Raw genomic sequence first — 22,605 nt, 5'->3', positions numbered from 1 at the left:
TCTTCTTCGCCGAGTTTTTATTTTAGGCCCGAAAGATAATCTGCATGTCAGAATCGTCCCAGTGGCTCAGAGTTACTCAGTGTGCCGCGTTGGAGCTGCGCAGGCCAACAGCAGCAGAGGACAGGAAGTTCCCCTGTGCTGATGTTCAATGCTCTCATTCTGGAGGACGGGTTTTATTTTTGGCCCATTTGCTCGCTTATGGAAGTTTGTATTTGCATTGAGGTCACCTGAGCCGAGATACCGACTGAAACAAGCGGCGGTGTTTTTCCCCATTGCCACATGTCTTGTATTAGACAGCCTGGTGAAACACCAGCATTATGTTAAAGTGCAACTAAACCCCATGTGAAAGCATACCGCTGTGTGGAATGCTTGAAATACTTGCTTTGAACATTTTTAGAGATTTGTTTTAAAAAAACTGTTTCTACTAACTTGTAGTTTTCACCATGATATCATTTAAGTTTTTTGTGTTTTTCTCATTGATTTGGAAACAGTTTTTCCAGATCAATGGGTTCCCGATGAGGAAACCAAAAAAGTTTGGAGGAAAGGCACTGAACCAATTTCACCCAGAAATTAGATGTCATTTTCCCTCCCACTTTGCTGCGATTTTAAAATAAAATAAAAATATGGTGTCACTTTGTGTTTGTTCTTGTCTCTCCCTGAGGAATGATAAAGTGCTCTGTGCTCTTATAGACGTCGGCACTGCTGAGCCGGCGTCTGTCCAGCAAAGTAACCGCAGCACTGTCACAGAAGTGAGATTCCCCAAGCACAGCAGGGGATTTCAGTATTTTGCAGGGTCATTGTGTTGTTTTTTTCAGCTACTATTGAACTGCTGTGATACCCTGGTTACGCTACTGATTATTTTAAAACTGACACTTTTTTTTTTTTTTAACAGCCTCTATTTTGTTTGGGATTCTACTCGAAAAGTGTTTTAACACCTATGCTGCACAAGTTTTAATATCAACACTAATGACACCCAAAAGTTCAAAGAAAAAAACCCTGAGCATGGCTAAAGAAGTGCTGGTTAAACACTGTGATTATGGTGCTAAAGAAAACTTTCCCTGTGTTCTTTGACACTGTTTCTTATCAGCTTTTCACTTCTTGAGCAAACATGTGAGGTTTGATGGAAGCAGAATCAGGACAGCAGGAGATAGAAGTGGACTGTACAGGAAGAGAAGAATGTATATCTGATGGGAAATTAAACTTTTTTTTTTATAAAGTTATTGCCAGAATAAATTTACTGACACTTTATACAGTTATGGTTTCAAAACTTCAATTTTCCATCATAGTACGCCTGCAGTTTAAAGTTGTTGAGAGACCAGAGAAAGCATCGGTGGCACTATTAAATTTTTTTAAATTGTTTTTTATTGTTTTGTTTGTTTTTTTTTTGTTTTTGTTGCTGTTGTTTTTTTTTTTTAAAAGACAAATTTGGTTGATTTAAACTAAAGTATAAGTATTTTTCAACATCTTGTCCTCAAGATAAATCAAGATAACAATAAATGGTAGAACATTGCTGTAGTAAACATGCTATATTATTTTAGCAGCTAATTTAATCAAATTAGAATCAGATCACATTATACAATTTTGTTCCCCTTTTTATTAATCTAAATGCCATGTGAAAACATGAAACAGTGGTCAGATTTATAGCGTGTTGTTGCATTTTGAATGTTGATGCTTTGTGAAATAAACCAATTTCAATAAACCTCATCCTAATGCCAAAATGTGTATTTAAATAAAAAAAAAAGTTGTTTTCTTTTTAAATTGACATGGTTGTATTGAGCAAATTTATTCTCAAAAAGCCAAATTTCTCAATTGTACGGCCAATGGAAACGCAGCTACTAACATTTCTTGTTGTGGCACACCAACCACTGTTGTTGGCTTTTAATAATATAATAGTGTTGTAATGTGAACTTTTGACGTTCAAAGATTTCACCCAAGAGAAAAAGAAAAATTTAATATTTCTCCAATTATTGTGTATGCAGGGATGTAGAAATTGGTATCTGCTGCTGTAATGAGTGAAAAAGACTTTTTGGTCGTGAACAAAATCTTCCTGCCATTTGGCCGTGGAAGTGACCTTGAAGAGGTCATGTGTTTTGAAGGAGCTGCGAGGCAGACTGAAGCCTGATGAGAAGTGACAGGAAGGATCAGCACCGACCTGCTCATACAGGCAGACATCCAGCTGAGAAACTTTTAGCAAAAACTCACTCAGCATGGTGAAGTCACGATGCGATTTACTAGGAAATATCCTGTTCTGATCTGTGTAGATCACTCCACCTATTATAGAAGTTTAACTTCTGAATTACTGCATAACAAAATGTCCCAGTTACAGCTGTAGTGTACATGTATTCATGACACTTTGACACTTTAAGATTACGTTTCTGGCTCAAGTTAGATATCTTTTTCTAGCATCATCTCCAAATAAGTGTTAGCATTTTTCACGGCTGCTTGAGAATTGAATCATAAGATGGCTTGATTCTTGTCATTTCTTTAAAAAATGTCTCAGTATTCGGGCCCAAAACCCCAGTTTTCTGTTTGGCTGAAGGTTGAAGAATCAAAAGCATTAAATCTCGGTTAGTAAACTGGCATTTTGAAAGTCACCTAAAGGTGAGGAAATGGAGGCAACTTTGTGGAACATCTTATTCTGTTTTTGATGCGCTCTGGTTCACCAGAATGTTTGCATATGGAGAACAATGGGGTGGAACTCACAGTGTTCTGCTGCGTCATGACGAGGTCCATTACTTTTCCATGTTATTTTTTTTCTCTTTAATTAATGGAGTTACAAATCTTAATCATCAGTACAACAGAATGCCTTCACTTCCACTTTCAGTCTATAACATCTGTCCACCTCATGAGTGAATCATCTTCCTACAGTGTCATGAGATCACACACACTGCTTCTGAGAACTATTATGCTCAATAGCTAAAATGTTTGATATATCCTAACAACTGAAATAACTTTCACATAAATGTATTTCTCTTTTATTTGGAGCCTCTAACATGATCCTTAGCTTTGTTTAGTAAGAAAGGCTGATGCCGACACACTTTGGATTTCTGAGTCACTCTGAGGTGACATTTAAAAGATCATTCAAGGTCAGATTTGAGGATGCCGCCATTTACAAAAACAAAAACCTTTTAACACATACACAAACATTTTGGACAAGTTTGCTGTTCTCCTTAAATTCATTTCATTGCAATGCCAGGAAATTACAATCTTCTCTTATACACAAAAAATATTTTTTATTACTTCACAGGATAATATATAAACCTGCTGCATTGTCTGCTGACATTTAAAAACACACCAACCAACTTTTGGGAACATTAACCTACACATAGCAACACAAGTGCAGTAAAGATGAATCAGATTTCAGTTTAAATGCTCGGCTGTGAATTGTTGGTCTTCCTACTCATGCTGAGGGTTTTGTTGACCACGCTCTCTTTGTCTGCTCTCCTGTAAACCCTCTGACAGTGAATCACAAACCACTCTGAGTACATTGTTTCTGACCAGGTTAGGTGCTCTGGCGGAGCATGTGCAACATCACAACAAACACCAGCCAGACTCATCTCTGCGGCATTCTATGAGTTTGCACTCATTACCCTCCTTTCAGTTGAAATGAGCCAATCCATGGATGACTGACAACACGGCCGTCTGCTTTTCTTTGAACAGACACAAACAGAAAGCAGTGGCAGAACGAACGTGAAGCATTTAACGGTGAAGCTGAAGGGAATTGTAGGTGTAGATAGTCAGAACGTTAACAGTAGCAGAGAGGATAGAAAAACGCCACAGCTGGAAGGGAATCTCTGCTTATTGTTCCTGTTTGTGTACAAGCTAACATTAGCATTGCAGCATAGCTAATTTTAGATGAATAAGTGAATTTAAAACCTATGTGCCAATATTTAAAGGTAAGACAATGACTTGAAGGATTTTTTATGGCACGTTTAGAGATTTTGCTCATGTGTTAAGTGTGATGACTAAATCTATGGCCACACTCCCATGTCAGTAACTCTTCGTAAGCACAAAACACAACAACACTTTAGTTTCAAAAGCATTTATTAGTTGATTTGGATACATTTGTTCCATTTGTTAGCACGCACATTTAGTTAACATATGTATTTATGTCAACTTAAAGTTAATTTTATTTGCGTAAGATTAACTCTTTGCTTGTTTTCCTGCTGGTACTTACCTACCTTGGAGTTGCCAGACAAAAGATGAGGGCCCAGGACTCAGCAGGTTTAAATACTGATTGGACTGAACCACTAGGTCCTGCTGGCAGGGGGAATTTGTAGTTTCTTTGTTTAGATAAGTTTTGTATCTAAGTAAATATTAGTATTTAAAGTTTAATATTTTAGATTTACATTTTGGGGTTTTCAGCCAATCTTAGCTGTACTATTATTTGTTTTTGTGTTATTTGTAATTGTATTCTGTTTAGTTACCCCTAATGTGTCTTAATTGGTCTGATCAGCCTGTATATAAACCCCTGTGTGTCATTATGTTTGTTTGTGCAGCCAGTTGGTTTACATTTTTTGCCTGAGTTCAGTTTTGTTTCTTTGACCTCTTTAATGAGCTCATTTTCTTTTGTCATTTATAATCTTTGGGTTAAAATAAATTTTAAAAAAAAACAACAATTTTTCTAATATATCCTGTGACTCCTCCTGTTTTTAACTCGGTCCATCACATTAAGTATTATAGGCAGATTTTTATTTCCATGTTGTGTTCACAAAGTTTATAGCCATTGTTATCAAAGTTTCTCGGTCAGAAATTTACCACCATAACACTGTTGCATAGCTGGTTGTCATTTTGGAGCCAAAGGAAATCATAATGCCATGGAGAAAATCACACTCAGTTGAATGTGGATTTAACAATATATCATGCTGAACCAGGCTGTGACAGACTTTATGGACATGTTGAAAAATTACCAAAAACCCAAAGATAACTTTACCTAACGTCATGCTATGCTGTCTGCACTGATTAGAGATGGGAAATATGGACTTAAAATTTTATCACAACATTTTGAGGTATTATTGTGACAACAATAAAGATCATGATTTAAAAAAAAAACTATTTCGCCTACTACTTATTTTTTAGGTAGATGCAACATTTAAAGACAAATATTGTACTTAAAAAAATAATCCCATTTGAAATAGGACACTACTGACTTTAAAATAGGTTATGTATATCACTAAACTATACACAGTAACCGCATATAACAATAATTTGATATGGACATATATGTTTTTGCGAACGTGGAACAGTAGAGAACATGACAAAAACAATATTTCCAATAATACTATCAGAATTGTTTTTCTGAACTTACCATTAATAACTGATATTTATCATAACATTAAATCAAAACGCTTATGGGAAGTTTTTCACAATAAATGATAAACAATACAATAATCGCCCACCCCAAGCACTGATGAAGTGTGAGTCACCATCAGAGTGAGACTTAATCCTGAGATATTTAGTTGACCAGATGAGAAAAAAGTAATAAAACTAGAAAACTATTCCACAGCAAGAGTACTGCTCCCCATTCTGTTGCAACAGAACATGAAATCCCACACCCTTGATCCCAACAGGTATGCACTATTCAGAACAACTTGCTCGGTAAAATGTATCGTAAAGAACGGAATGGTTGGTCTAATAATAATAAATTCTGTAGTTCTGTCTATTCTGCTGCATCACCTTTGTTTTGACCTAATTAACATATTAATAACTATCCCTCTGCTTTGAATCTGCCTTTAACAATTGAGCACCAACAGTTGAGATATAGGCTAAAATTACAGGAGCACATGGTGCCGCGTCTCTCGTAGCAAGGCATATGTAAAAAACGGAGCAGGATCTCACACCTTAAGACCTGTGATTATTCATTTTCACTTCCATACTCCGGCTGATACTTTACAGCAGGAGGTGCTGTGCGTTAAGTACAGGACTTCTGAACATAGCGGCCATTTAAAAAGGTGTGTGCTGATTTGAGTTCTGCTTGTTTCCCTGCCTGCAACAAAATGCCAGAATCCCTCCTGTTCATTTTGAACTTTAGCATGGACACCGGTTACCATGCCCACAATGCCACACCGGTGCACTTGAACACAGTCAGGTGGAGACACCTGCATGCAGTCAGCATCATTTGTCACTTTCACCACACAGCACGCACAACAGACCCACACTCTACCTGTTTGTATGAGGATGTGAAGAAGCTTTTTCCATACGTTCCCACTTAGAAACTGAAAACACTTTGTTCATTCATGCTTTATTTAAGTCATTATCTAGCGAACATATCGTCAACTTCCTAAAATATTGCCCTAAGTGATTTTTTATTTATTAATTTTTTTTTTGCCAAAAGTGATTTTTGTGAAAAGAAAAATCTTTCAACAAAAAATGACTTAGCCATTATTTTAGGAAGGTGACCATACATTTATTATGAATTAAATCGATTCCTGCAGATAGACTCACACACCTACAGTTCTGCTTCAAGTTACTAATTCAAAATCTGCTCTGCTGATGGATGATTAGGCACCTTATCAGGACGCAACGGAACAATTCCCGCCCAGGCATTTTCTTTCTGCCCTGTACAATGAGGAAGGTTGTGTTTGCTGACATGGCTGCGTTCCCTGCAGGGTCCGGTTTGGTCGCTTCACTTTTTTTCCATTTTTGCCTGATGAGGCTGGTGTTGGCCGCTCCTTTCAGCGGGGCTGTCTCCTCACTTTCACTACACAGCGCTGAGACAACCTGGCATTCTGCCCCGTCCGCCTGCTTTTTCTCCTCCTGCCCTCATGCATTGTGTTTCCATCTCACCTGTTGTGTATCCTGCCTCCTCAGCCTCCCACCCCACCTCCATCCCCCACCGCCCCAACCCAGGGGAGCTACAACAGTGCTCCATCAAGTGAAGATGTAAACCAAGCTAGTTCAACACCAACACACCCTCTTTCATTATTCATTTGCTCCTTTAATGAGTTTTCCATCCACCTTCAGGTGTCTGTCTCAATTGAAAAAACCCCCAAAAAACAAAAAATCATTATTGTGTTTGATCACTTTAAATTGATCTCATTAAAGCTTTATGTGTCTATCTGGAATTCTAATTAAATTCCTTGCTGTAACTGTAGGAGTTGTGGAGATCCACAGATAAAAGTCAGAGAATTTGTTGACAGGACGAATATCGCTCCACGAATCTGGCCTTCATGAAAGAGTGAAAAATGACAGAAGAAAGAAAGAAAGCCATAATAAGATCTATTTACATACATGTGTTAAAGATAAGAAATTACTTATCCATTAAGTAAAATTTGGCTAAAGATGACTGAAAACAAGGTCCAACCTGCAGTGGTGCCCCCAAGGGGTGGTCAGAGGGGGCCATAGCCACTCCTGGAAAATTTCTGTTCACTCATTCTTATCGCGTTCTCATCATCTTTTCTTAACAACATAATTTAAGGTTTCTAATTATTCAAAGTCTTTTAATATGTTTTATTTTTTAGTTTCATTGTGGTGAATTATTTACAGAATAATCAACTGATCAGGGTAAAAAACTAAAAAAACTAAAACTGAACTGACTACATCAAACTGTTTGCTCACTGTACAGAATGTAAACCGGCCTGTGTGATGTTCCCTTCAGTCTGATCGAATCTTACTGAAATTAATTTGACAAATAATCCTCGTCTGTGACCGTCTTTCCTTCTATGACGCTGTATCCTGTCTAGGCTTTCACTGATGTGCCAGGCTGGGAGATCGAGTGTCAATCAAACAGATAAAATGCTTGTTTACATACCATGAAAAGGAGGGCAGATAAATATTTGATGACTTCTTCAAGTTACTCAGGAACCTTGAGTTGGACCTCAGCATTGAGGGTCGTTGTTAAACACCTCTGCACAGAAGCAGCCTGGGCATGAGGACAAGACTCTGGATGCTTTCTGTTTGCGCTTCCCAGATGCATTTCTATCGAGGACATACTGCACAATTTTACATTTTGAAAATAAACGAGCTTCACGGGAATGCTTCACAATATTGGAAAGAAAAAAAAGTCAGAGTTTTTGATAAAAGGTTTTGGCGTTAGGACTGAGGTGGTTTTCCTAAGCCAAATTGAAATCGGTTCATTTCACAAAACTGCAACAGAAATGATGTCACACCATCATCAACCAGATGTTGCCACTGGTGCAAACCACAAAGAAAACAGGAAGTAGTTGGAGGATGATGGTGCAGCAGCATGTTTTTTGATGACTTATAATGTGAACAAGCTTATTCACATGCGATTTAAATTGCGTTTCTTATGTAATGGACACACCTCAAATGCAAAATTGTGTTTTTTTTTCAACAATAGTAGCTTATTGACAAAGTTTTGCACACATTCGTAATGGAAACACGGCTAGTGTCGCAAACCATCAGCCTCTTTTTCTGGAACGCAATCAAAAATAACGACATCCTCATCGGATTCTCATCCTGCTGACCTCAGGTCGACTTTTTTCTTTTTTTTTTGCGCACTTCCACCCTTCACACAGTAATCTCAACCAGCGTCCCAGTAGACGGAGATTAGCCACGTGACTCCGATCCGTCTGCACACGTTCGGCGAGACTTGCTGCCACGCTGCTCGGCTCAGCCCACGCGCGCCTCGGTCCTCCTCCTCTGATCGCGCAGCAGCGTCTCCGAGAGCTCAGACAATGTGAAACGTATAGTCCAAACAAAAGGCCCAGAGAGAAGACAAAAAGTGAGTGGGACGGGAGCGAGGTAGAGAGCTGGAGATGAGACAAAAAGTCTTTCGACACAACAAAAGAGCAATTAGACGCTTAGTCATAATAGAACGTCTCAGCCTACTTTCTGTTGTTATTGTGTTGCTCTAAAGATAACGCTTTCAAGCTGGAATATTAAGAAACTGTCTGACGGCTTTTGTGAAGTGATCATTTCCCGTTAATGATAGCGCTTTAAGATGGAAGCCTGCATGCTGCTAGCTTCAGGCTGTTTGAACTTTTTTCTACATTTTTTCTCTTTAATGTATTCTAGTAGAATTTTATGTGACAGACCAACATTGAGTAGTGTATAGCTATGAAGAGAAAGGAAACAGACTCATTGTTTCCTAGTAATAAACTGACATTTTTCCCTGTTGAAAACCTCCGTATTGTTTTTTTATGACGGTCATCGAGACACCTGACCTTCCCATCTGCCTTAGAGCACAATGTTGACCTGGTAAGACGAGTAGATCCCCAATTACAAGCATCTAATTACCTCATTGCAAGTCCTTAATTACAAGCTCTTTGGTTATTCTTTGCTCCTTCCCTTTCCTTTTTTTCCTCCATGCTGCTGCCTCAATGTTCCCTTCACCATATTTCCCTCGGGGGTCTCTGAAACCCCTAAATAATGCACACAGAGTGAAGGGCTAAAAGGAGCTGCAAGATGGATCCATGGCTTTCTTCTGAAGCCGTAGCATTCTTTTCAGACTGAAGCCTATTCATCATTTCCATAATGACACGGCACTCAGGTGGATTTCTACACAGCTATATTTACCCCCGCCCCTCAATGATCCAGTTTTTAGTTTGTGACATGGCAGGAGAAATGGGTCATTCAGAAGCTCTGAGGCAGTTTGCTTACTGGGTGAGGCTTCACAAACTGTTTGTAAATTTACTGTAACTTAGGTTTTACATATGTTACGAGAGTGTGGGAGGAACTTTGCATCTCTAAGATCCGATTTGAGTTTCAAACTTGTTTTACATTTTGTTTGTGATCATGGGAAATGTGGGCAATGAGTCGTGAACTTTGGATAACCTCTGTGCTTCCAAAGTTTTGGTGACACAAAAAGCTCTCGCAGTACAAACCAGCAAAAACAACAGACATAACTTTTTTGAGCACATTGGTAATGTTATGAGGACTGGCTGACCTTTGATCGTCTACATTCCAACTTCACAAATGAAAACTTATGCTGCACTAATGATGACTAACCTACCACAAACGTTTGACACCACTTGAACAATCAGGTTGTAGTTTTTTGTAATGGTTCTTTGAAAATATTCTGAATGATCTGATCATATTAGCAGGATCATAGAGTCATAATGTTACCTAGTGTGCTGCTTCTCATACAGATTATTATTTCTTCTTGCCGTTTAAGTTTTTGGAGGAACACTGGGAGTTTTAATTAGGCGATTTATGCCTCAGCTAGCTTAGCCCCGCTTAGCACGCCTGTTGCTTTATCTTCACTGTTACTCACTTACTGTAACTCAGCCTCTTGTCCATCTCTGATTCACCCAACAACTGCTGAGTCATCTTAGTATTTCTGTAGATGACAGAAGTCAGACTTATGCTGGAAGTCTGAAGTGTAGAGAGTGAAACGGAATAGTGAGAGTACAGAGCCCTGTGGTGCTCCTGTGTTACTGACCACCTGGGTGGACACACAGTCCTTCAGTCTCTCAAACTGTGGTCTGTCAGTGAGGTGGTCATAGATCCAGCTGATTGTTGAGGCCTCCACCTGTGTCTGCTGGAGTTTCTCACAGAGCAGATCAGGCTGAATTGTGTTAAATGAGGAAATCAAAGAACATGATCCTCACAGCGCTGCCTGCTTTGTCCAGATGACAGAGGGTTTGTTGAAGCACGTCCATGACGGTGTCTCCATCTGCACGGCGATAAGCAAACTGGAGGGAGGGGATCCTGATATGAGCTTGTCTGCTTAGTCAGGTGGGCCCACATGAGTCTCTCATGTGATGTGGGGTGTCAGGGCAACAGGGCTGCAGTCACTAATGACTGAAGGGTGAGTTATAATCTCAGCAAGTCTTTAATTCTGTGAAAAAAAGGTTCAGTAAAGTCTGGCCAGATTGTTGTGCGACTGGGATGAATAACAACACAACAAACTGGGACCAAACCCGACATTTTGTTCAAGGAGTAAAAATTATGTTCTACTTTAAACTATTAAAGGCTGCAGCACTGAATGCTTTGTGACCCCTGGAGGATAAAACATTAATGTCAGGAATTTTCTTTGTTCTGTTAAATCTTCTCCGCGTCTTATCAGTTTTGACGTGGCAGCGGAAACATTCCTCCCTGTGCGGTATCAGAGATGCGTCCGTCCTCACTTTGATTCAGCTAAGTCAGATGTAGTTGCAGGCTCAGCTTCCCACTCTTTCCTTGCCTGACCTCTTGTCATTTAGAAGATTACTTTACAATCCATCTCCCTCGAGGATTCCGTTACAAACCTGATTTTCTCTTGGCGACACTCACAAGGTTCTGTAGCTGCCATGAAACATTTATCCAACCTTATTCTTCATCCCCCGCTACCCCCTGCGCTGCGTGAGGACGTTTCTGTATATGTAGGACGCGTTGGTTCCACATTTAAACCAGGGGCATTTAATTTGACCACTACTCTGTTCACTCCTGAAGACTTCACAGCCCAGATGCCTGAGGTGGTACCTGCCGACGTCATCCTGCAGCGTCTCTGGACCTGCTGTTCAGATGGCTCCATCATGTGGCTGCATGCAGGGTGAGGACAGAGGAAAACGACCCTAAAACGCTCCAGAGCGCAGGAGGGGGATTGTCTGCCAAAGTGACTCATTCCAAGGATTTCATCAAATCTAGAGTGAATTCTGAGTTTGGGAATTCCAGAGTAGTGGATGAACGCAGAACAATAGTGCAACAGCGAATGTGTGAGATTACCAAACGTCACACACTTCTGGTTTTCCTTTTACTGCGAGAACATGAACCTAAGTCCCCACTGAAAACCCCACAGGTTTATATATATATATATCTATATATATATATATCTAAGAACGACATTGTGACATTGTGCCTTTAAAAAGCTAACAAACTGAAAATATAGACTACAACTTTCTTTATTTTAACTGATAGCCATCTTGGTAGGCAGTTGCTATGACAACAATAAACAAGTCACAACAATACTAGTACAACTATTGCTCATTTACAATTTTTGAGTCTAAAGCCTGATAATAAAAACAAAGCTTATTCAATCCGACCCAAGATTTCAACAAGATTTAGAAATCAATAGTTATAGTTTTTATCTTTTACTTTTTTATGTTGTTGTCAATAAATAACCCCAAAAATCAACAAATCCCCACATTTTTTCTCAAAATTGGCCAAAAACATTTGGTGACCGCTGTCTCAGCTTTACTTGATGTCAAGTTACAGTGCATGACCGATAGAGTGATTAATAAAAGATCACATTTAACATCATTTATTAGCTCAAATATCGTAAAAATTCCTTACAAATATTTATAAATCAGCACCACAAAATCTGTGATGAATGCAGAAAACCACCAAACAATCCTGGACGGACTGATCAGTGTGAAAAGATGTTCAATATTATGTTATTTAAAAATTATTGAATGCTGAAACACCTATATATTGATATTTTAACAACTGGACTGTTTTTTATCAGTACGATCTGGAGCAACAGGCCCTTCATGAACATTCAGGGTTTTGATCTGGTCTAAATGGAAATGAGTTTGATGCCCTGATATCTGGGATAAAAACAAGAGAATCCTGGACTATTTTGAATGTAAACAAGAATAAAGAGTGAGATATTTGGTGGTGGAATGATGTCAAACCACCAGCAAATGAAAACTCTGTGATGTCACTGTCACAGGCTGTGATGTCATCAACTGCAGAATTGTATGCAACACAAATCTGCATATTTTTCATTGCTTGCAATATCCCTGACTAGTTCAGACGTTCGCAAAGCCCTTTAGAGAAGTTTACTGATCGACGGTTTTAGAGTTCGAATTTCAGAGAAAATGTCTCATTATTCACCGAGATTCAACAGTGGATCGATGGGATCCCACTGGAGACGGGGAGGCCAGCAAAACCCCCCAGGCAGGTTCCCTCCTGCACACCCGACTGTCTTCCACGGGGAAATCGAGAGACTCAACTACCTCCTGGAAATGGAGAGAGCAGGAAGGGACCAAAAACTGTCCCACCTGGAGGCCGAACTGGAAGAGACGAAACTCCAGTTAAAAAAACAGAAAGATCTCAAGGAAACTTTCATCAACCAGGCCAAAGAGGCAAAAAGGGAACTTGAGAGATTAGAGAAGTTCAGTGACCCAGCAGTCCTTAACGCTGCGGTCACTGCTTCCAAGGTTCACAGCGAAGTGAAACACATGAATAAGAAGTCCTTACAACAAGACTTTGAGGAGTTGAAGGTGGCCCACCTCCTCAGCCGGGAAGCTTTTGTAGCTGAAATTCAGGCTGAGAGAAAGAAAAGTGCGGCGCTGCAAGAACAACTGGACCAACTCCAGACTTCCTTCCAGGAGCTGAGCTCCAAACATGAAGCCGACGATGCTCTGCTGAGGAAGGAGGAAGAGACACAAAAGATTCATGAAGAGAGGCTTCATGAGGAACAACAACTGCTGGAGAACCTGAGAGCCGAAAAGGACAAAATGTTTCAGGAAATGTCCCAAAAGATCAAGTTCTTGCAAGACAGTGAGAAACATCTGCAAGAAGAACTGGTTCAGCTCAGACGTTCATATGAGGAACTGAACGGTAAATATGAAAGATATCAGGAGGAGCTGAGAGATGAGAAAGATGCCAACACTGAAAGAGAGAAGGAGAACCTGCAGCTGATCAAAGACCTGAGAGCTGATAAAGAGGAGCTCTCCCAGAAACTGTCAGGAGAAATCACCATCCGACAGAAGAGGGAGAAGCTGATGCTCCACGAACTGGATCAAGTTCACGGTTCATACGAGGAGCTAAAATGTAAATATGAAAAAGACATAATGGAAATACAGCAGCAGGTCGAGACATGCGAGATGAAGATCAAGCAGGAGGAAATCGCTCGATCAAACAGGGAACAGAAAGAGAATATTATCCATGAGAGAAAACTTTCTGCGATGCAACAACTCCAAAAACTTCAGCAGCAGATAAAAGAAGAAAGAAAAGTTCACCTGAAGAAAAGAGAGGAGGACAAGATGAGTCTGGATAAACTGAGAGCAGAGAAGGAGGAGCTCCTCCAAACAATGTCAGAAGAAATCACCATCCTGCAAAACAGGGAGAAGCAGAACCTCCAAGAACTGGATCAGGTTCAGGTTTCAAACCAGGAACTAAAATCTAGGTTTGAAACAGAAATCATGAATTTACAGCTTGAGGTTGAAACTCACCAGCAGCAGTTAAAGGAGGAAAGAAAAGATCACCTAAAGAAAACAGAGGAGGACAAGATGGTTCTGGACAAGCTGAGAGCTGAATATGCCATCCTCCAGGAAAACACCAAAACTGAGATCAAATTCCTGCAGGAGAAGGAAAGGAGCATCCAGGCTGAGCTGGACGAGGTAAACAGTTTGTACCAGGATCTAAACTGTCGCTATGAAACTGATGTCACTGCAATAAAACACCAAGCAGAAACATACCAGCAGGAGATCAGTTTTCTGAAAAATGATCTAGAAACAGCAAGAAAGGATTTAATGCTGGCTGACAGTCTGAGAGCTGAAGAGACGGAGGAAAACTCTGGGAACCAAGAACACCTGGTTAAAGTATCGAGTCCAGAGGTTTCTGCAGAGGAGGAACTTTCAGGAGAACCTTTATCTGGTTGTTCCTCTGAATCCCCAGAAGAGACCAAGGTGTCTGCAGAAACTGTCCTGGAGGATCTGAACCATCCAGACACCGAAACAATGAAGGATGGCAAAAAGAAAAAATCCAGAATTTCATTCTGGAAGAAAGTCCGAAACACTCTGTGGTGGAAGAAGCCGAAAAAGAAACAAAACAGAGAAGAACATCAAGAACAAGCCTAAAAGTCTTGATTATGATATTTAGAGGAGGAGAAAGACGTGCAGGAGTCGAACCGAGGACTGGAATCGAACGTGTGGAGGTTGTAGCCTCTGTGAACGGAGCGCCATGCCACGCTCTGTCAGGACCAGGTTTAAAAAGTTTTACCCCTTTGACAAACTAGAAAATAGATCCCTTCCCAACCCAATTGGAAAAAACGAGGGCAGCACGGTGGTGCAGCGGTTAGCGCTGCGCCTTCACAGAGACCATCTGTGTGGAGTTTGCATGTTCTCCCCGTGTTTGCGTGGGTTTTCTCCGGGTGCTCCGGTTTCCCCCCACATCTCCTAAAACATGTCGGTCAGGTCAGTTGGTCGCTGCAAATCGCCCCAAAACAATTTAAGAAACTCCAAACCATAAAGTTCAGTTTTATTGTTAAACTGGTCAGATTAACTGGTCAGATTAACTGAATTAGTCGTTCGTTGGCCCTTTTCCCTTCACTGGTTTAGAGCAACAACACTCGGCTCAATATTTATAGCAACGTATTGATTTAAGAGTTAAAATGTTTTAATTTAATAATAATAATGATTTCTGTTTATTTTCTCTGTACTTGTGCTGTTATGGTTTGACCTTTAGTTGACCTTTTCTACACACTTTTTATATTAAATTGCACTGAATTGTAGCTCATTAAACTGTTTAAATCTGTATTTTAAAAAGATTATAAAAAGGATCCTGCAGTGGCTGTTTTAGTGTGACTGTGGCTCAGCGGGTAGAGTGGTTGTCTTGTGACCAGACGGTTGCAAGTTCGATTCCAGCTTCCCCAGCCACATGTTGAGCTGCCCCAGGGCGGGGCACTTAGCGACAAGTTGCCCCCCGACCTGCATGTGAATGTGACTGTAGTGTGAAGCTCTTTGAGTGTCAACATGACCAGCAAGGATCAACACAAGTTCAGTTCATTCTCCTGTTTTTGTTTGATAAATCCTGTTTTTGGTTTTATACCAAACATTAAAAAGCTGATTTAACAGGTTTGGATTTTTTCAGGTTCCAGGATGTTAATTGAAGATTAGAGTTTAATCTAATCATAATTTAATACTCTGGACCATGAAGAAGATCAAACTTGTTTTATCTGGTTTGTTTGTTGTAAGAAAAAAAAGTTTTATCAAAAATAACAGTTACTGTGATCTTTCTGTTAGTCTTTATTTATAAATGCAGATTCAAGATAATATAAGAAACTTAACAAAAAAGTGCAATTTAACATGAAAAAACTGTAGAAAAGGTGAAAAGAAGAAGAATCAATAAAAGTATGAAAACAGAGAATTTAATCAGAAATCGATTCTTAGATCAATACTTTGTAATAAATATAAAGCTTTTATGTTGTCTGCTTGTATAAAAGAGAAGGAAAAGGGGCTAAGAAATGCCTAATTCAGTTATTTTTTAACCAGATTTATAGTAAAACTGTAAATGATGTTTTGATTAGGACGTTACTTCAAGGTTTTGTTTGTCAACCTGGTTCAATTCCCAGTCCTGGGGAATCGGCTGCATGTCGTTTCCTTCTCTCTCCTCCCAACTTCCTGTTCAGCCTGTTAAATAACGGCCTAAAAAACTTTATTAGAGCCTAAAAATCTTTTCTAAAAAACTGAAAAGATTCATTTCACCTCACAGCTGGACCAAAGGTCAGAATCTGTTTCCTCATCTTAAAAAACAACTTTCTTCCTCTCTCTAATTTTCTCTCTCTCTTACATAATTAACAGGTTACTTACACGCACACGCACGCCCACACACGCACACACACATCCACACACACGCACACACAACCCACACACACACACACACACACACACACACACACACACACACCCCCTCCATGGGCTGCCACCTTATCGTGGTGGGGGGGTTTGAGTGTCCCAGTGATCCTAGGAGTCTTGCTGTGGGGGCTTCATGCCTCTGGTTGGGCCCCCCCAGTGCAGACGGGTCCAAGGTGAGGAACCAGACCAAGTGCAGCCCAAAGATCCTGATGATGAAAACGACCATTGGAAACAGTGTTTCTGCTGGCCCCTACATGAGGCCCCACCCTGGAGCCAGGCCTGTGGGGGGGGCACGTTGGGGAGCCCCTGGTGGCCGGGCTTTAACCCACAGAACCCGAAAAGAGCTTTCTGTCCACAAATATATATATATATAGATATATATATAGATATATATATAGATATATCTATATATACATAGATATAGATAGACTCTATCTATATATATAGATATATATCTATATCTATATAGATATAGATAGAGTCTATCTATATATATAGATATATATCTATATCTATATATATATATATATATCTATATATATATATATATATATATATATATATATATATTGGCTCAGCAGGAAATAGTTTCACCAACATCCTCAGAGTTTGAAATGACTTAATCTTATCTTCCAGGTGTGGAAAAGTTACAAAATATTTTAAAGACAGAAACCTGATTTTGTGTTTGTCTTGTTTTAATCTATTGAAAAGGGAAAAAAAAGAAAAACAAGTCTGTAAATAACCATTAAAAAAAACTTTTTTTTTCTTTTTTTTACAAAGTTCCTTACAATATGTTGCTTAAATTCAAACCTATTGTATAAAAGCAATAGAATCTATCTTAGAATCTTAGAATCTATTAAATTATGTTAATTATCACTTTGTTGCCACAACTCTTTTTAAATGTTAGGATTGCATATTACATGTCAAAGCAACCAACCTGTACCAACAAAGCAGAGTGAGTGCTCTACATGCTCTGCCTCCAGATAGTCACTCTGTTTTTTCATGAGTCATGATGGAGGAGAGAATCTTTGACCCAGCTGCAGGCCACTGTTACCATTATCATGATTGTGTGAATCTTTTCTAATGGACAAGCTGAGCTCCTGTTTCACCACCAATGTATCATTATAATTCCAACAGCAGAAGGAAAGGTCAAAGAAAGCCTGCCATAATGTCACCGTATGATTGCCGAATAGTATTAAAACACTGTGGGTCGTTTAAACTCACATAAACTCACAAAGGATAAATCTGACAATGAAAAATATTTGTGATTCGTTACACTGGTTTTATTTTTTTAATTCTATAAACAAACAACAGCTAGTCATGAAAAGTTGATCATATAAAATGATTCTGCACAAGTCTGCTGTTCTACATCTTTGTTTTTCTTGCAAAACTTGTGACAGTCCGTTGTAGTTTTTGGAGAGGAAAAAATACAAAGCTGAAGCCTCAGAGTGTGCAAAACGCTTTTTTTTGTTACTGCCAGCATTTTTAATGATGACTGCACTGACCCAAACCAGCTAAGGTTGAAAAATTATTTAATTTAAGAAAGGTGAGGAAACTGAAACATTGCCCTCTTACTAAGAAAAAGTTAGCACGTAACAATTGTTCATGCTACTGCGCCTATGCTAAATTTTCAACTAAAAATATTTAGAAAATAAAAAATATGTTTTTTTTTAAATGTTCTTAAAAATGTATTTAAAAAATAACTTAGGCAACATTTGAATAATCCAAAGTGAATAATTTTATGCTCATTATCCCACAGAGACATACCGTGCCCACTCACCGATCTGTATCAGCTAGCATGAGGGTCTTTGCTAGTCACTCAATTTCTTTTGTCCTTTAAAAGCAACGGATATCAATCAGGCAAAAAACAAAACAAAAACAAAACAAGCAAAGTGAATTTAAAAAAGAACCTAAGTTCTAAACATTTTACTGTAGAGTATGTTCAGTCCACGTCAAGTGCCATCATAAACCTCACGAAGGTTTCAAGCTGTGAGAATACTTTTTCGAGGAGGTGCGTGCGACCAGTAGCTTGGTCAAGAGTGACACCTTGTGTTCAAATGGAGTCATGACGTTTTCCCTCAATGACTCAAATTCCTCCTCAACCAGTCGTCAAGTGAAAGTGCTCACCTGGTAGAATCATGTAAATATTGATATAAAGAAATGGGTTGGAAGTAAAGAATGAGAATGTATTTTAATTGATTAGAAGTTATATTGTTTTCTTGCGTACATTTATGCTTTTGTATTTCTTTCTTTAAAATACTCCAATGCAACCTTTTTTGCATTGGAGTTGTACTTCCTTCAATTCCATGATTTTTGTTATCTTTCCCAAACCAAGATACAGCATGTACAGACACCTTAGAAAAGAGCGTTATAGACTGTGGATCAGTGGTTCCAAATATTTTATTGGTTACTGAATTAATCTTAAATTTAGATTTCGGAAAGCAACATGGGGTCAGTAAATTCTATATAATAGTCAATAATATTCTAATAAAGTCTAGTGCCATGGAAAAATATTTAGCAGTTTGTAAAACAACATCCCAAGCTTCAGATGGGACCGACAGGTGGCGGTCAGGCACAATGTCCACTTCTACAGAGCCAAGAAGAAGAAAAAACTATGCGGAAGATGGCAGAAAACCAACGAATAAGGGCGTACGTCTTTAAAAACCCTGGGTGACGTCACTTGATTGAATGTGTTGATTCTCTGGCTGCATAAACAAAACCCGTTCATGCTTTAAAAAAGTCATAAGGCAAGGTAAGCGTTACATTAGGGGAGAAATATTTTCCCCGTACTTGAAGCAGCTGTATGTTTTACACTACGTAATATATATATATTTTTAAGACTTAATTCACAAACTGGTGAATGCCATCTCTAGCTAACGGCTAACCTGCTAACATATAGACTAATTTGTAAATGGTTTGCGAAAGCCTGCAGTGGTTTTTACAGTGAATACTTTATAAGAAGTGGAGTTTTAATTTGGGGTGTTGTTATTCCAGGGGTGTGTGTTCATTCCGACCAGGATGAAGGTGGTGAATTTAAAGCAAGCCATCCTGCAGGCTTGGAAAGAGCGCTGGAGTGACTACCAATGGGCAGTCAACATTAAGAGAAACTTTCCAAAGGGGGCAACATGGGACTACCTTAACTTCGCAGGTTCTTTAAGCTTACTTGACTTTACATTGAGTCCGTTTATAGGCGTTTCCTCTTAATGTTTTCCTCTTTGTGTGTGTTTCAGAGGCTCTGATGGAGCAGGCGATGATCGGTCCATCTCCCAACCCACTCATTTTGTCTTACCTCAAATATGCCATAAGTTCACAGGTACGGGAAGAACAGCAATAAAAGCAGAGTATCAATTAGTGTTTTGCTAATTCTAAATATCTCCCTGTTTGTGTTAGATGGTGTCTTATTCCAGTGTTCTCACTGCCATCAGCAAGGTAAACGGCTGGCTGATAAATGTTACTGCAGCATCACATTTACTGGAGGATTTTCACAGTTTTCTCAACCAACATGTCTTCCAGTTCGACGGCTTTTCCCGGGAGCTGTGTGTCAAGTCGTTGTTGGAGATAATGGACATGTTCTGCCATCGTCTCAAGTATGTGCACAACTAATGTCACGTTAATGCTACCACATATAAAACAGAACTGCACAGTTTAATATCTCCAATCAGCACAGCAACACCACAACAGACTGCCTGAGTTTGATATTTGGTAGAATAATGCTAATTCTCAAACATAATTTGAATTTAAAAGTGATTTAACTTCCCTTTGGGATCAATGTGATATTTTTGATCTTAATTGAATTGAAAGCAGGTGTAGCAGCACAGATTTCTGAACATCAGAGATGGTGATGGGGGACTTATGAGGACAGATGAGAAAAAGACAAGAGGAAAATATGCATCCATACATTTGTGCAACATGGAACAACATTTAAATCCTAAAAAATTCAAAGTCCATGTGTTGGAGCAGCCCTCCTCCACTCTGCTCCTTCAGACTAGCCAGCAGCAATTAGCAAACACCTGGTGGAACTCCACATCAGCTGAGCTCATTATAGGAGCTACTTCTTAGTGCAATACTAGTTAAAAAAAAGTTGCTAAAGGGATAATAGAAGAGCCATGTTGTGATGACTTTGTGAAGGCAGACTTTCAGAAAGAGCAGGCTTAAAGAGACAGAGGCCCAATTTGAAGGTGTTGAATTACAAAGTAAAATTTCTTAAGTCACATTTGATATATCCATCACTTTTATAAGGAGGTTGTTTTCACTGAATTTAAAAAGGTAGTATTACACGTTTTCCAGACACATAATACATATGTGCCTTGAAGTTAACATAGTTACTTGATTGTGCTTCAAAATGGCACCATGTGCCTGGAAAACACATAATGCTGCCTCTTTAAATGCAGTGAACACAACCTTCTTGAGTTGCTTTACTGATGATCCGGCTGGTTTTCTGCATGCCGTTCATTCAGCTGCCATGGGAAGGCCGAGGAGTGCATCGGGCTGTGTCGGGCCCTGCTGGGTGTGGTGGTGTGGCTGCTGCAGGGCTGTGCGTTTTACTGTGACCAGCTGAGAGAGCTGGGGCCGTCGGCCAGCACCGAGGCCATCCTGAGAGCCTGCCAGGAGCGACTGCATGGCCTGATAAGCAGCACCAAGAACAAAGCTCTGGTCCACATCGCCCGGCTGGAAGATCCAGGTACCGCTAACCGCTGGCTGCATGACGACACCTACACCACTTGGTTCTTCCAAGTAGGGCGGCAACTGGCGAATATTTCAGTAATCGTTACTCTGATGAATGGTAGATTAACTGGATAAAAAACAAAATCGGTGCATTTTACAGGTTTGTTATTTCACTCAAGCTCATTTTATACACTATTAGAAATGCCTTAAAACCACATATGAATAAAATCTAAACTTTTTTAAATAAGAAAAGAAATATTTTATGACTTAAAAAGTAGTAACAGCATTCCTTCAGAGGAGGCTTGACCATTTGTAGCAAAGGATGCATCTGCAGCTACAAAATCCTTCCAACATGTCAAGAACTCAGATCGTTTTTACAGTGTGTGGCTGATATTTGTTTTGGAGTTAATAGTTTCATAGCAAAGGGTGCTGAATAGGAGATTCTTATTATTATTGTATGCAAACTGTGTATATTTTCCATACAATATTGGCTTAGTTATTGCTCTGAGAATGTTGTTCTTTCAGAAATTGCCTTTTTTTTTTTGAGTCTGTGTACTCCAGTTAATGATTAATCGATACTAAGTGAGGTGACGATAATCTGAATAATCGATTCCTTCTGATTAATCGCCCAAGCCTTACTTTGAGGCACTCTGATCACCATGTGAGATCTCTTTGTGTGTTTCTGCTGCAGGTTCCTGGGGTAATGTTGAGGAAACCATGATTGCGGTGACAGACGGCCTCTGTAATGTTCCTAACGAGACACTGAGGACTTCCATAGAGGAAACGCTGGCGTTGGTGAAAAGGTGACGGTTCCTGGATGAATTTGGTGTGGCTAACGCAGGAATCTCACTCCAACCTGATGATCTCTCTCTCTCTCTCTCTCTCTCTCTCTCTCTCTCTCTCCCCTCAGTATTCCCCTGATGCTCTCTGCTCAGAGTGAGCCTCCAGCTCATGCCTCCTTCCCATCTGTCCACGCCTTCATCATGCTGGAGGGCACCATGAACCTGACGGGGGAGACGCAGCCTCTGGTGGAGCAGCTGATGATGATTAAAAGGATGCAGGTGAACATGAAGTGTGGAAGAAATCCTGCAACCAAATCTGCACACATGAAACCCTCAATAGTTTGAAGTATTGTAAAGTTGCGTCTCTTACCTCAAAGCCTGACTTCCATCCACGTGCTTTAACTCCAGCCTTCTGAGTTTTAGTTTGAATTGTTCTAATTATCATGTAAAACTAGAGATGCACCAATCTGCTTAGTCTGGGCCGATACCCATTTCCATCTTTCTTTGATATTTAAGCTGGAAATGGTGCAAAATGCTGATTTTAAAAATATCAAACGAACAGAGAAATGGAACATTTCTGTGTTTGACTTGCAGACGTCAGATCAATAAAGAGGAAACTGTTTGTTCCAGATGTTATGGTGCATTTGCCAAAGTCTGAGTCATTATAAACATTTGCTCAAAAATGACACATAACA

At 39.6% G+C, this 22,605-nt stretch overlaps 2 protein-coding genes across 3 annotated transcripts in view; both read left to right on the top strand.

Annotated features, from left to right (window-relative positions):
• Positions 1–22,605, top strand: part of med24 (mediator complex subunit 24) — a 76,638-nt gene that overhangs the window by 41,479 nt on the left and 12,554 nt on the right. Inside the window, exons 1-8 of one of the 2 annotated variants that reach the window (XM_044102529.1) lie at positions 19,076–19,215; positions 19,458–19,611; positions 19,694–19,776; positions 19,854–19,892; positions 19,977–20,050; positions 20,921–21,144; positions 21,820–21,931; positions 22,039–22,189. In XM_044102529.1, the coding sequence (XP_043958464.1) occupies positions 19,482–19,611; positions 19,694–19,776; positions 19,854–19,892; positions 19,977–20,050; positions 20,921–21,144; positions 21,820–21,931; positions 22,039–22,189 (813 nt within the window). In that variant the 5' untranslated portion in view covers positions 19,076–19,215; positions 19,458–19,481. Of the gene's footprint in view, positions 1–19,075; positions 19,216–19,457; positions 19,612–19,693; positions 19,777–19,853; positions 19,893–19,976; positions 20,051–20,920; positions 21,145–21,819; positions 21,932–22,038; positions 22,190–22,605 lie in introns of those variants that run through there. The other variant, XM_044102530.1, reaches the window with a different exon arrangement.
• On the top strand, positions 12,640–14,932 carry LOC122823174 (golgin subfamily A member 6-like protein 1). The gene has a single exon (XM_044102531.1). It carries the CDS (start codon positions 12,702–12,704, stop codon positions 14,685–14,687), a length of 1,986 nt encoding a protein of 661 aa, XP_043958466.1. The 5' UTR covers positions 12,640–12,701; the 3' UTR covers positions 14,688–14,932.

Source organism: Gambusia affinis, linkage group LG20 (assembly GCF_019740435.1).
Source record: "Gambusia affinis linkage group LG20, SWU_Gaff_1.0, whole genome shotgun sequence".
Lineage (NCBI taxonomy): Eukaryota > Metazoa > Chordata > Actinopteri > Cyprinodontiformes > Poeciliidae > Gambusia > Gambusia affinis.
The sequence above is the reverse complement of the archived record's forward strand: the minus strand, read 5'-3'. Positions and strand labels throughout refer to the sequence as shown.

Coding starts and splice junctions, on each gene's coding strand:
- LOC122823174 (XM_044102531.1), top strand. CDS start 12,702: ATGTCTCATTATTCACCGAGATTCAACAGTGGATCGATGGGATCCCAC.